Genomic DNA, 15,562 nt, shown 5'->3' with positions numbered 1-15,562 from the left:
GTTTTTGTTATAGGGAATACGCATCAAAATATGCTACCCACAAAATTGGTTATGGTTATACTGTCTGGGAAAAACTCCTACATTTCAAAGAGACATGGTCCTGAATGAAGGACAGCAGTACTGAGTATACCTTAGAAATCTGCCCATTCCTGGCCTCCGCCTGGAGGAGCTCCATCAAGAGTGGGGATGAAGCCATGGTCAGAGAGATTGTCTGCCCCTGTGCTTGTAGAGCATGCCGGAGTTGGAGATATTGATAGAAACATCTAGTGGGTAGTGTAAATTCTGCACAAAGCTGTGCAAAAGATTTCAATACAGTCCATGTATATGTCTGTGGAAAGAACCATATCCCCTTGCGTTTCCATAGGGTGAATCCTTCTACTTTATTGGGTTCTGGGTATCTCTGATTATTCCACAGTGGGGTGAATCCTAAGGGGTCCCTGACCTCCAAGGCCTATCGTGCTACTCTCCACACTTTTCTAAGGAGGTCCTCTGTTGGGAAAGCAGGGGGTAAACTGGGTAGATCCATTTCCAAATGAGAGCCGGCATTCAAATCTGGGTTGGACTGAGTTATTAAACGCACAATGAGATCATCCAAGGCTTGCGCTCTTCCCCACCCAGTAACTTGATAAATATGGGAGGCAAAGAAATATAATTTAGGATGAGGTACAGCCCCTGTCCTTACCATATTGTAGGGTATTCAAACTGATCCTAGCTCCTTTCCGATTCCAGATGAGGTCTCACATCTGGGTATCCACTCTTTTGAACCAATTATTAGAGATCCACATAGGGGAATTCTGAGAGACATACAAAAGTTGTGGGGCCCAGATCATTTTTATTAGGTTCACTCTCCCTACAACGGATAGGGGGAGTTTACACCAGCTAGGGTATTTTTCCCTCTGTTTATTCAATAAGGGGCCCAAATTAAATTTTAGGAAGCAAGAGGTGTCCAGAGTCACCACTTCACCCAGATACCTAAAGGAATTGGCGATGGCAATTTGTCCAACTTCTGGGGGCAGGTAATTCGTCAGGGGATCAAGGGGCATAAGCAGAGGTCAAGTCCTGGGGAAAAAAGTGTGGGAACTCCCACCCAAGATCCACTCCCCCACCAAAAAAAAAAAAAAATGATACGCTCATATACACAAACACTTCAAAAGTGGTATTTTTCATCCAATTTTCGTATTGTGTATGTGAAGCTTAACTGTTAGTACAAAAAAATAAAAAAATCCTCAATAAAACATAAATACAGTAATTCTCTGAATAATCAGCATTCATTCAATTGTGCTTTTATGCAAATGTCAAACATCATGTTCTGATCTTTATTGGGGAATTTTATGTGGTGAGTTTACACTTTTCATTGAACAGAGTTTGGATAACACGGGGTTAAACGGAAAGGTGATAAATTAACTGCACATTATCTGGACAGAATGCTTGGGGAGACAGTGATGTGTTCCTGCTTAGGAGATGTATGTTAGCTTGGGGGGGCTGCAAACTCTGCAGGGCTCCAACACACACTCGCTGCTATTCCAACCCTTCACATATTTCCACATAAACTTCTCTCCTGGCATTAAACTTTGCCAGGTATTGTGCTCAGCTTACCACCCCAAACTGATGTTCCTCCCTCAGCTCACCTCTCTCCCTGCATGGCCTGTGAGCTGAATAGCTGTGCTCCTCCTCTGGGTTCTCTCATCATATGGCACTGAAGATAGAGGAGGGGGGGGATTCAGCGGGACACACAGAGAAAGTATGCAGGAGACTGGGGGGGGATGAGGAGACAGAAATTCAGGAGGGGCCGGTGGGAAGGAGCGCATCACAAGAGGTCTGACTAAATACATAGTTACATAGTTAGTCAGGTTGAAAAAAGACACAAGTCCATCCAGTTCAACCACAAATACAATCTCTTAGCAGCAGGGACCTGATCTACCCATCAGATAGCTGTGATTGACAGGTAGATCAAAGAGGAAGCTGTTATGGGGCCCCCTACTGGCAAAGCCTGAATGATCAGTCCACCCCTGGTGTGCGGCACTTACTATTGCGAGCTGTGTCGGCGGCTGCTGGTGTAGTACCTGTCACACAGCTCGCATACTTCAAAGTCTTGCGGGACGCGGCTGCTAATGGGAATTGAGTTCCTGTTGTGGAAAAAGTACAGGAACTTAATTCCCATGTGTTCCCGCAGGACTTGAGCCCTGGGCATAAGGATGGACTTTGACCAGTTTTTTTGAGAAGAACGAAAAATTACCAAACTTGGTTATAAGCACCATTAGTGTTTGCAAAGAGGTTGTCGTGTCTCCTAAGTAAATCAGGGCATCATCAGCATAAAGAGAAATCTTTTTCCTCCAAGAGGCCTCTGCGAAATCCCACAATATCAGGTGTGCTACGGATTAGTGTGGCTAGTGGTTCAACCGCAAGGGCAAACGGGGACCACAATGGGTACCCCTGATGAGTGCCCCTATGCAGTGATAATGGCAGGGAGAGGGTGTAATTAATGCGGAGTCTGGCCCTGGGAGCCGAGTAGAGGACTTTCACCCAGTTAATAAACTGGCCAAAGCAAGCTAGGATCTCCCAAATGTAGGGCCACTCCACACTATCAAATGCCTTAGTGGCATCTAAGGAGAGTACGGCCCTCCACCCAGGATTATCCACTGGTGTTTGTAAATTTTGAAAAAGGTGTTGGCCGTGGATCTGGTGGGTATAAACCTGGATTAAAACAAGTGGGGATTGGTGCTGCGCTGTCCGAAGGAAACCAGATAAAGGAGCAATGTGCTGCTAAAGGTAGCAGTACACATGCAAATAAGTGAATAAACAGAAACAAATCAATAATGCAAACACTATCCACGGTATAATAAAGTGACTGTTTTCAAAGTGCAAAAATACAAAAAATTTATATTTAAACACTGCAATAATTATTCTATATATAAGGATATGTGCAAAAATGTGAAAAAAAAAAACTGTGCAAAACCAGCAAAAGTCTTCCAGTGCAAAGTGCAAGTAAACTGTGCAAAACAGCAATACAGTCATTTCTTCTTTGCAAAAAACCTCAAGGTGCAAACAAAGTGCTGAGGAAAAATAATAATCTCCTCTTCGTGCAGAGACACACACTAGTGAGAATGGCCTCTTACCTTGCGGTAATGAGGTGACTGCATGTGTATATCAATCTGTAATATTTGCCTTTTCCTTATAATATAATCCTGGACCAGTATGGATCTAGAGATGTCTTTGTTTCTCAGTGGTTGCAAGAAGAATATTAGAAAAGAAAGGGGGTTCTGGATTGTGTAGTATTTTTAAAACAGGTTGCTTTTATTAACCACTTACCCACTGGGCACCTAAACCCTCTTCCTAACCAGACCAGTTTTCAGCTTTCGGGGCTCTCACATTTTGAATGACAATTAGCCATGCAACACTGTACCTATATGAGATTTGTTGTCCTTTTTTTCACACAATTAGAGCTTTCTTTTGGTGGTATTTAATCACCGCTGGGTTTTATATTTTTTGCACTATAAAAGAAAAAAGATTGAAAATTCTGTAAAAAAATATTTTTTTCTTTGTTTCTGTTATAAATGTTTGCAAATTAGTAATTTTTTTTCATATATTTTGGCCACAATTTATACTGCTACATATCTTTGGTAAAAAAATAACATAAGATGTGGTCCAAGAAGTTTACTACTTATGTAAAGAACTGTATGCATTTCATCTCATCGTTCTTTCAGTATCACAAGAAGCTTACCTTTGCCAAGTATGGGGAAACTGATAACCCTGTATCCATTATTTTACAGATTTGAAATAAACTTTGTCTGCTTCAACAATGACATTGCATTTCACTTCAATCCACGGCTTGACGATGGCAACATCATTGTATGTAATACTATGCAGAACAAGAGCTGGGGTTCAGAGGAGAGGAAGCACCATATGCCCTTCCAAAGGAATGCGTACTTTGATGTAGCCATTGTTGTGGTAGGACATGCATTTCAGGTGAGTGTACCAAAGTTAAAGGCGTTGTGTTTTTTTTTCATTATTTTAACAAAGGTATCCATGTATTTATATTACCTGTGATATTCGTTTGCCTTACCTTGTAATTATGGGCTCACATTTTGTGGCTGCAATTTGCAGTGTCATGGCTGAAAATGCTGCTCTGCAGATATGCTTGTAAATGCTCAATTGTGCATGGACAATAGGTTAGCATAGAGTTGCTTATATAGGCTGAGGAAAAAAATGACAAAAGCCTGTATAGGCAGCATTTTATATGCTCCATGTGGAGGAGACCTTAAAGTGGTGTTCCATCCACAAAAAAAATGCTTAAAATTCTTTAAAAAAAAGAAAAAAAAAACATTTTTAACTCACCTCTAAATGCCTGTTGCCAGGGGGTCCCTCGTAATCTGCCTCCTTCAGTGCCTGGGCTCCTGATGTCACTTCCTCTTGGCGTAGGAAGGGCTCAGCTCCTCCCTGTCCCTCCTGTCAGTCATCTGGGACATGTGACAGGTCCCAGATGACTGCTCAGCCAATCACGGCACGCGGCACAGTGGGTGCTTGTCTGTGAAGCCACAGCCGGGTGCTCACAGTTGCAATGCCAGAGCCACCGAGAGGAGGGGGCGAGCAGTGCTTCGTTCCCCCGCATCGCTGGACCCTGAGACAGGTAAGTGTCTGATTATTAAAAGTCAGCAGCTGCAGTATTTGTAGCTGCTGACTTTTAATTTTCTTTTTTGTTTGTTTTTTAGGGGAAACTCCTCTTTAAAGTGTATTTAAACCCAAGCCTTTTTTCGATACAATGGTAAAGAGTTAAAATACCTGTCAGGTTTTAATTGCTGCTTATGTCCCCATTAGGATGTTTTCACTACTGTCCCCAGAACAAAGAGTGACAGGACATCCAAAAGTTTGAATTACATTTTTATCCAAATTCCAACTCATTTAATTACTTTTGTATTTTGTTTTACTGTTCAGGTCACAGTGAATGGGCAGTTCCTGTTAGAATATCGCCATCGCGTGTCTTATCAAGGCATCCAGTCCCTTAACATTAAGGGAGATGTCAGCCTCAGCTGTGTCACCTTTCACCCATCATCTGTAAGTATCCCTACTGCATCAGTGTTATAAAACCTGTACTGAGGCTGCTGTTACTAAGTTCCTTTTGAAAATGCTAGACTTGGCTGTCTCTGGTGTATTATATTCATTTTCATTTTTTTTATTTTTTAACAAAACGGTTGCTTTATTGCAATCTTCAGCAATACAGTATAACAGAACACAAAAAAACGGTCCAGTTCAGTACACAAGAAGATGTACACACAGAATACGTAGTACCATTAATAAAAGCAGTAATAACCAAATAGTAATAGTACCAATACTCAGTATAATAAAACATGGAGAATCCATATATTTAAGTAACAGGAAAATGGGAGACTCATCTCAGTTTAAAGTCCAGGTGGACCATACCTTTTCAGACTTCCAGGGGCATCCCCTATTAATATACCATACGTTCATTTATATAGCAGAAGAGCTGCGTTCACCATAGCCTCCCACGAGGCTACCTCAGGTAGCATCTGAGTCGACCATTTCATCAGAATTTCTTTGTTGGCATAGTAAAGGAGGTAAGAAATTAATAGCTTAAAGCGGGAGTCCGCCGGGAGTCCGCGTTTTTTTTTCTTTTTTTAAAGCCAGCAGCTACAAATACTGTAGCTGCTGACTTTTAAAATAGTGACACTTACCTGTCCAGCGCGCCCGCGATGTCGGCACCCGAAGCCGATCTCTCCTTCGTCTCTCGGGTGCTGCCACCGCCATCTTGGGTATGGGAATCAGGAAGTGGAGCCTTTCGGCTTCATTTCCCGATTCCCTACTGCGCATGCGCGAGTCGCGCTGCGCAATAAGGATGGACCCGCTGCCTCTGGGATCTGTGTGTTTCCCAGCAGGCAGCGGGGGACTTTCGGAAAGGGGCGTAATCTACGCCCCTTTCCGCAGAGAGCTATCCCGGAAGTAGGTGCAGATACATGTACTGTACAGGTACCTGCACCCCCCTCCCCCCTGAAAGGTGCCAATTGTGGCGCCGGAGGGGGGGAAGAATCCAATGAGCGGAAAGGTCCACTTTAGGGTGGACCTCCGCTTTAATATGGTGAGGTCTTTGTTCATTATCCTGAACCCCCATAGTGCAAGGGACGGAGAAGATATAAGGGTCAATTGTAGCCTAAGGTTAATTTCCTCAAATACAGCAGCCCAGTATGGGGCAATAGAGGGGCACTCCCAGAAAATATGTAGATATGACCCAGGGTGAAGTCAACAACGGACAAATGGGGTCTCGATCTAGGAACATCCTATACAACCTAGAGGGAGTGTAACATACCCAGTGAAGGAATTTGATTTTAATTAATTTATCTTTTAGAGGAGACAACACATTTAGGACCTTGCTCCAAACTGCCCTCCCAATCTTCCTTATCCAAAGAGGAAATGTCCCCCTGCCAATATTCCCACAGTTTCTCAAATTAGGTGAGTCAACACTAAGGAGTGCACCATATAAAGGTCAAGAGAGGTTTATCCTACTCCCCGGGGGTCAATATTTTCTCAATGGGATCAGCCAGGGAGGGAGGGCATCTGCAAAAACTGATATCTAGCAGTGTGGCGTAGTTGGAAATAGCGGAACATTATCCAGGCCTTCAGTTGGAACCTTTCAGACATTTGGGATAAGAGAAGGGGGATACCCTAGAGCAAAATATTACATAGAGTCTTAACTCTATACCTTCAACAAATAAGAAAAATACACACCCAATGTGAGTAATGCAAACTGCTTACCAGATGTAAATGACCACTGAATTACAGATGGTCAAATGGGGCACAGGGGAATAAGGTCTCCCTCAAACCATAAGTGGCTCACTCCGCTCACACTGCTCCAGTGATACTCAGAAAACAAAAGCAAAAAGGACCTTCCATAGTGCAATATAAAAATAAAAATAAAACTATTTATTGATAAGATTAAAGATTGCACTTATGACAATCTGGGATAAAATCAGCGATTTCTTTTAAGCTCATATGTCTTTTTAAAAACCTAATTTATAATTGTACAACTTTTTCCATCTATTAACTTTGTGATATACAGTATATGTATTTATTTACACTTATTGCTTTTGATCATTTATGGGATCATATGGTTAGGGTTTTTTCCTGAACCATTTTGATTTGGTGAGGAAAAGTAGAGTTACCCCAGATGGGTTGAGCAGGGGACAATTGATTAGGGTGTGTGTTGTATTATATTCTGATTCACTGATCCAGAACAAGCCAGTATATCCACTTCCCGACCAGCGCACGACGATGTACGTCGACAGAATGGCACGGGCAGGCATATTGGCGTACATGTACGTCCAATATTCGTTGCCGCCGTGCCATCGGGAGCGCGCCGCCGGCGGCGCGCTCCCGCGCTGGTCGGGACCCCCGTGAGTCCGGTCGCGGGACCCGCGGACTCGATCGCCGCGGGCATCCCAGCGATCGTCTCACGGAGCGGCCGAATGGAGGAAATGCTGTATAAACAACATTTTTCCATTCTGCCTAGCAACTAGTGACGCTGATCTCTGCTCCATGTGATTGGAGCAGAGATCAGTGTACACTAAATGAAAGCCCAACCCCCCCACAGTTAGTAACACACCCCTAGGAACACTTAACCCCTACACTGCCACCCACTGGTTAACCCTTTCACTGCCAGTGTCATTTACACAGGAATCACTGCATTTATATAGCAGTGATTACTGTATAAATGACAATGGTCCCAAAAATGTGTCAAAAATGTCTGATGGGTCCCCCACAATGTCGCAGTCACAATAAAAATCGCAGATCGCCGCCATTACTAGTAAAAAAAAAAATAATAAAAAATTATTAATAAAAATGCTATAAAACTATCCCTATTTTGTAAACGCTATAACTTTTGCGCAAACCAATCAATAATCGCTTATTGCGATTTTTTTTACCAAAAATATGTAGAAGAATACGTATCGGCCTAAACTGAGGGAAAAAAAAATTGTTTTATATATTTTTGGGGGATATTTATTATTACAAAAAGTAAAAAATAATGCGTTTTTTTCAAAATTATCGCTCTATTTTTGTTTATAGCGCAAAAAATAAAAACCGCAGGGGTGATCAAATACCACCAAAAGAAAGCTCTATTTGTGGGAAAAAAAGGACGTTAATTTTGTTTTGGAGCCACGTCGCACGACTGCACAATTGTCAGTTAAAGCGACGCAGTGCCGAATCGCAAAAAGTGGTCTGGTCTTTGACCAGCAAATTGGTCCGGTCTGAAAGTGGATATACAAAAGTTGGAATGTTTGGAATGTTTAACCACTTCAACTTAATGACCAGGCCATTTTTTGCAATACGGCACTGCGTTAGTTTAGCTGACAATTTTGTGGTTGTGCGACGCTGTACCCAAATAAAATTTATGTCCTTTTTTTCCACAAATAGAGCTTTCTTTTGGTGGTATTTGATCACCACTGCGGTTTTTATTTTTTGCGCTATAAACAAAAAAAGACCAATTTTAAAAAAAATACACAATTTTTTATTTTCTGCTATAAAACACATCCAATAATAATAATAATAAAATAAATAAAAAAAATCTAATTTATTCAGCAATTCAGGCCAATTTGTATTCTGCTACATATTTTTGGTAAAAAAAAAAAAGTTTGATTGGTTTGCGCAAAAGTTATAGCATCTACAAAATAGGGGATAGATAGGCATTTTTTTTTATTTATTTACTAGTAATGGCGGTGGTTAGCTTCTTTTTTTTTTTAGCGGGACTGCGACATTGCGGCGGACAGATCGGACACCTAACTGACATTTTGTCCTTTGTCCTTTATGCTATCCTGTGTATTTCTTGTGTTTTCCTTGTAAAGTTCTTTGAGAAGCTACCTTTAAAGGTGCTATATAAAATAAAGTGTATTATTATTATTATAATTAAAATTAGTTTTGCAGAGGAGCATTAGTAGCTGGTTGTGGCTGGGAAGATCATAGGAGATGAAGTATTTTATTACCTGGGCTTCAGTCAGTAAAGTGGTTGGGGTGAACAGTACAGGACAACTTCACTAGTTTACACCACTATGTTGCGATGGTGTTTAATAAAAATGCAGTACTTTTTATCACTGCAGTGCTTCATAACGCACATCAGTGCATCGGAACACACAATGGTAAATAAACATGAATGTCATCTTGTGACATTCCAATAAAGTTAAAAAAAGTAAACTGTGTGATACTCTGTAATTGGTTCACCAGCATTGTGTACTCCACAGCGCACACCAGTGGCTGCGTCACAGAGCGACTGCTGGAGTGAATCAGCTTGAAAAGTGAAGTTGTCTTTCAGTGTTTTCATGTATAGATTGTACACGTAGAGATGTGTTTTTGCATTACATTTTTTATGAATTTTCTCAATTACACTATATAGATCAATGTAGAATACCAAAGGCACTGGAATACGAAAAATTGTATTTAATATCTCAAAATATCATATACAGTATTTGTCTGAATTTGCAATTGCAGTTCAGCCACATACACTGAATTCTGCCAAACTTAAAGTGGTTGTAAACCCATAAAAAAAAAAAAAAAAAAAGACAAAAGGCATAATGAGCTAGTATGCATTGCATACTGCTCAATATGAAATACCTACCTTAGATTGCAGCTGTTGCAGCGCTCCCCGTACACCAGTGCGACCAGCGACACGTCTCCCGGAGTTATTTCCGGGTTCGCGGGCTCTAGCGCTGTGATTGGCAGGATCCGCGATGATGTCACTCCCGCGCATGCATGTGGGAGCCGCCGGTCACGAAACAGGCCCTTTATAGGCATGCCTGTAGGTACAAGTGGTGTGACAGGGTTTATAACCACTTTAACAGGGAAAACACATTTCAGATATTTCACACAGATATGGATGTTGGCCAAGATATGTTCCTCTAAATAGCTGATAGCTTGTGAAATCATGAAGGTGTAAAGATCGCTCATTCTTTCCTGGAACCAACTCATCAGCACATGCACATTTGAGGGGGATTTAAAAATGCACCATATTAAATGAAGAGATATCCATTTGAAAATTGCATTCCAAATTTTACTCTTTATATCTACCTTTTGAGTATGTTTTCATTGACAAATAAAGCTTTATATAGCTTGGGCACAACAGGGACTGATCTACTGCATTGTGAAGGGGGATGAAGTGAAAATGCATGCCCTTCAAATATCCAGGCACGTGCAGGGTGATAAAAAAAACATGGTAACTTGTACACATGAATAAATTCTGTGACTGTTGTTGGGTCACCTGCCCTGCTGCCCCTGAAGACTGTTGGCTCAATCAGTCACTGCCCTATCCTTCCAATTAGGTGGGCAGCTCTCTCCTAATCTGGCTGCTCAATGCTGCCTTCTGATTAGCCACAAATGTGGACCAGTTAGGATCCAGCATTAAGTGGGCCCTTCACTATAGTTTACAGTAGCCTTTCTCAATCTTTTTATCTCCAAGGAATCCTTGAAAACATTTTCCGATCTAGGGGAAAACCAATTTATTGGGGTTCAGTGGGAAAAAATGCCTCTTGCATTGGTGGCCAGTAAGAAGAATGTCCTCCTTACAGCGGTAGACACAAAGCCACTCTGAACCACTTGTGCTCCAGAAGACCCTCCCCATTTGACCATACCATTTTTTTGGCGATAAGGCATTGCGTTACTTTAACTGACAATTGCGCATGCAACCCTGTACCCAAATAAAATGTATGTAATTTTTACCCACAAATAGAGCTTTCTTTTGGTGGTACTTCATCACTGCGTTTTTTTATTTTTTGTGCTATAAACAAAAAAAGATCGACAATTTTGAAAAAAAAAAAAAAACAATTTCTGCTTGAAAACATATCCAATAAAAAAAAAAAAAGAATCAAATTTCTTCATAAGTTTAGGCCAATATATATTCTGCTACATATTTCTGTTAAAAATTTTCAATCAGCGTATATTGATTGGTTTGCTCCAAAGCTATAGCATCTGCAAACGTTGGTACAGTGGGTGAAGTAAGTATTGAACACGACACCATTTTTGTAGGTATATAGATTTCTAAAGGTGCCATTGACATAAAATTTTGACCACATGTCGGTAACAACCCATGCAATCCATACATACAAAGAAACCAAACTGACAACAGAGCTTTGTCCTGTGCCTCTTCCACACGTTCAACAGGTGCCAGCTGACATCCATTTTCCAGCATCCACCGATCAGCTTCTGCTGTGACAAATCATAGCAGAAGGGGTGTGCGTGCCCCCTACCCGGAAGCGCAGAATCATGCATATTTAGATTATATTTTTTATTATATATATGTGTGTGTGTGTGTGTAATTCTGCACAGTGTGGCTGCCCTGTGGCAGTAACTCTCCTATGGGGTAGTAGGCAAGTGGTTAAAGACAGCTAAAAAGATCATCAGTGTCAAGCTACTGGCTCTTTCAAGTGGAACTGGACCCACAAAGCACAGGGAAAATTCCGCTTTAAGGTCTCCTCCTTGCCCCCCACCCCCAGCAGGTACTTGGTCAAAATGTATAAGGAATACCCGTAATAAGTAAATAAATAATGAAAACATCGGGCTGACATATATCTAAGATGGCGGACACTGTTACAAAATGGTAGGTGACCAGGTTATTCAGTAAGGGTCATCCTAAATTTCCCTACGCAGTATGTAGCAGCTCAAGAAAGGAAAAAAAAAAACAGGTTAAAATATTACAATAATCAAAACTTATTTCAAAAGAATATGCAAGTGATTACGGGATGATTGTATATATCTGCTTGGGGTTGCTTTCTAAAACTAATGCCCATTGTTTATAATTTTAGGCAGAGATGTCTCCCGCACCACCACCATACACTCCATGTGCAGTGAGTATATGCCTGTGCAGTGGTAGATGCACCAACGTTCTTTCTCCTTTATTGTGCACCTGTGATTTAGTAGGAAACATAATGTTGTGAAGGAGGACAGTATGGCATGAGGATATATGTGGCTTTTCCAAAGATGAAGGTTTTGGTGTATTTTGGAAGTGCTCATAGGTGTATGCAGCCTATTGCATTAGGGTGTGCACCCCCAAAGCTCAAACAAACGTTTGAGCTTTGGGGGTCTCACAAAAGTGAGTGCGCCCTCACTTTTTTGTAAATATTTTATTATATCAACACTGAAGAACTTACACTTTGCTACAATGTAAAAGTAGTGACTGTACAGCTTGTATAACAGTGTAAATTTGCTGTCCCCTCAAAATAACTCAACACACAACCATTAATGTCTGAACCGTTGGCAAGAAAAGTGAGTACACCCCTAAGTGAAAGTGAAAAATTGGGCCCAAAGTGTCAATATTTTGTGTGGCCACCATTATTTTCCAGCACTGCCTTAACCCTCTTGGGCATGGAGTTCACCAGAGCTTCATAGGTTGCTACTGGGGTCCTCTTCCACTCCTACATGGACAACATCATAGAGCTGGTGGATGTTAGAAACCTTGCGCTCCTCCACCTTCCATTTGAGGATGCCCCACAGATGCTCAATAGGGTTTAGGTCTGGAGACATGCTTGGCCAGTCCATCACCTTTACCATTGGTTTCTTTAAAAAGGCAGTGGTCGTCTTGGAGGTGCGTTTGGCATTCATGGTTCCCTCAGTGAACTGTAGCTCCCAGTACTAATGCAGCCCCAGACCATGACACTCCCACCACCATGCTTGACTGTAGGCAAGACAAATTTGTCTTTGTAGTCCTCACCTGGTTGCTGCCACACACTCTTGACACCATCTGAACCAAATACCTTTATCTTGGTCTCATCATTATATGCATTTAAAGCTGAATTCCAGGTATGCATATTTTTGAATAGTTACAATGTCTGGACAATCCCTGTGTAAGCTGGAAATCTTTGTAGTAATCTCCACTACTACAGTGATCAGTGATCTCCATTATCTTCTGGCTCTGTACTGAGTGGCCTCCCTGCTGCACAGGGTGAACACAGGCCCCGTTCAGAGAATGATTTGCATTTATTAAGAATACATTTTCTCAATGAATGCACAGTGCAAAGCATTCTCTGCACAAAGTGGAGATTTTGATGTCACCATCCCACCTCTCTGCCTTTGCCAATCAGAGAATGATTTGCATGTACAGTAAGCCATAAATAAAAAAAAAAAGGAATATCCACACAGAATAAATCGATGTCCTCTGTGACATGCAGACCTAGTCGTAAACTGTCAACTGTGTGAAAGTGGGCACCAAAGATTGCGAAAAAGCGCCTGCAAGTATCAGAAAACACCATATACTTCCACCTCTACCTCCACCAAGTGACACACACAGAGGTTTACCGCAAACATATGGCTCTCTAATAGACGCCACATAGTGCTTGAAACTAGCAGACTCCAGCAGTAAGCCAGCAGTATCGCCACTTCCATTCACAGTATACAGTCTCTGATTAAATTATTTTTTTTATAGGAAAAGAAAAAAGAAAGCCAGATGCATAGTGTAAAACCACTTGTAAGGTTTATTAAAATCAGTAATACCTACTCATATAAATAAAACAAAACAGTGCTGTAGAAGTAAAATAGTCCCGGGGTAATGAGCGGACCGCTTCCTCATTCTCAGATGTGTGGTGATGTCACAAGCGCAGTTCTCAGGTGCGTGTCAGTAGATAATACTATACGTATCTGGTGTTTTCTGATACTTGGTAGAGTTTTTTCATCATCTTTGGTGCCCACTTTCACACAACTTTGACAGTTCACAAGATTTGCAGCTCACCGAGGACATTGTTTTATACAGTGTTGACATTAATACTTTTATTTTAATTTATGGTTTAGACTTGGTTCACATTGCTGCTACATGAGATCCGACTTGTGAGACCCCAAGTCACATGACATGTCAAATTGTATGTCTCCCTATGAGAGCCATCCTAACTCATACTGCACAAGTCGCTCCAACATTAGAAAAGGTTCCTGCACTACTTTGGTTCCGACTTGGATGCGATTTCAGCCCTTGTACAGGCTCCTAAATTGCATCCAAGTTGGATAAAGTTGGAAGGAAGTAGCAGAGCAAAGTCACAGGCCTTTGCCGTTGGAGCAGTGTGAACTGAGCCTTATTCTACATTTACTGTGGATGATATATGTATATTTATTGGTTTATGCATTAGTGTTTGACTATGCAGTGGTGCATTTATTTACATATTTTATAATTAACACAGCATTGTTTTGATGTTGATATTGTAGCTATGGGTATCTAAGGGTGTGCTAGAAGCTTTATACTTATTTTTAGCATGGGTTCACATTGTTTTGAGTGTAATGATTTGGAAGCATTGAGAAAATGTATTCTCAGTAAATGAAAATCACTCTCTGAATGGTGCTCATCCTGAGTGCACAGCATTCTGTGTTCACTAAGCAGCAGGGCAGCCACCAGGGGGGGCCCATCCATTAAGGGCACACGGACACTGCCCCCCATCCATGCATCTGGACCCTTTCAGGAAGCCACATGCATGGATTCCAATGGGGGGGGGGGTTTTGAAGCACCGATTAGAGCCAGAGGCTCTAATAGGCTTCAAAATAGGGTGGGCTCGGGGCACAGAGAATTACAATTGGAGCCCATCCAGGTGTGTTACAATAGTCAATGAATATTCGCTATTTTAACACTGATCCTCCTCCCGGCCAATCAGAAAGCGGGTCGTGAGACCCGTCACCCGATTAGCTGAAAGGACAGGCGATCCTATTGAATGCCTAAGAGGAGGGGAGGAGTCACATGACCGCAGCTGTTTTCTGCCCCCCCCCCAAAAAAAGATACCTGCTGGCAGCCGCTCTTTATGGGACCCAAAACCCACCATAGTTTAAGTAATGTACATAGTCTATATACAATGCATCCACACTGTATGTCAGAAAAGTCTGGATCGGCAGCAGTGGTGGCCCGTCCATTAAGGGTCCATCCACGCGTCCGACCCCCTAATCTACGTGCGGGGACTAAGATTGCAATAGGGTTTTTTGTTTTTTTCTGAAGCATGTGATTAGAGCCTGAGGCTTGAGGCTCTGAGCACACCCACTTGTGTGACAAAATATAATGAATATTCCCCATTGTCTTCCTCATTCTCCATCTGACCAATCAGAAAGCCCCTATTGGCCAGGGAGTCTTAGAACTCCCTGGCCAATCTTGTCTCAGAAAGGGGGAAACACAGGAAGCGCCACCTAAGTGCAGTAATAAAAGCAGGGTTTTAATGGCAAGGTACATAAAATCACTCACAAGATGAAGTTAAAACACAAGCTCATCTGTAATCTGATAGTCCCGGTAACTCCTAGTGTCTGAATATGACACCCATGCATGGCTGTGATGGTGAAGGGTCTGCAGGGCATCCTGTGGCCACCAGGAAGACAACCGGAACCAGCATGAAACGCAAGGAATTGGCGTCACAGACAGTGGGGAGACATCTGGAAGACCTGTTACAGTCAGACTACATGGCCAGTGTTTTAGTTACACTGTCTTTTGCGCTTACAGTTATTGATTTCATTGTTACAATCGTGTCTCATGACACACTTCCTGTTCCTGTGCGGCTGGGAGGAGAATGTTAACTTGTGAGCTCGCCAGGAGAATCAGTCAGAATGGCCGTGGCTC

At 41.9% G+C, this 15,562-nt stretch overlaps 1 protein-coding gene across 8 annotated transcripts in view; it reads left to right on the top strand.

Moving 5' to 3' along the window:
* LOC143930166 (galectin-4-like) overlaps positions 1-15,562 on the top strand; it is a 101,305-nt gene that overhangs the window by 49,162 nt on the left and 36,581 nt on the right. For 4 of the 8 annotated variants that reach the window (XM_077454327.1, XM_077454412.1, XM_077454591.1 and 1 more), the window contains exons 4-6: positions 3,771-3,966; positions 4,933-5,052; positions 11,796-11,837. In XM_077454327.1, coding sequence (XP_077310453.1) covers positions 3,771-3,966; positions 4,933-5,052; positions 11,796-11,837 — 358 coding nt within the window. The remainder of the gene's footprint in view (positions 1-3,770; positions 3,967-4,932; positions 5,053-11,795; positions 11,838-15,562) is intronic. The other 4 variants (XM_077454504.1, XM_077454752.1, XM_077454828.1 and 1 more) reach the window with 1 other exon arrangement.

Source organism: Lithobates pipiens, unplaced genomic scaffold (assembly GCF_037356315.1).
Source record: "Lithobates pipiens isolate NorthernLeopardFrog02 unplaced genomic scaffold, aLitPip1_a1.2 Scaffold_1, whole genome shotgun sequence".
NCBI lineage: Eukaryota > Metazoa > Chordata > Amphibia > Anura > Ranidae > Lithobates > Lithobates pipiens.
Note: the sequence above shows the minus strand (reverse complement) of the source record. Positions and strands in the feature narration are given on the sequence as shown.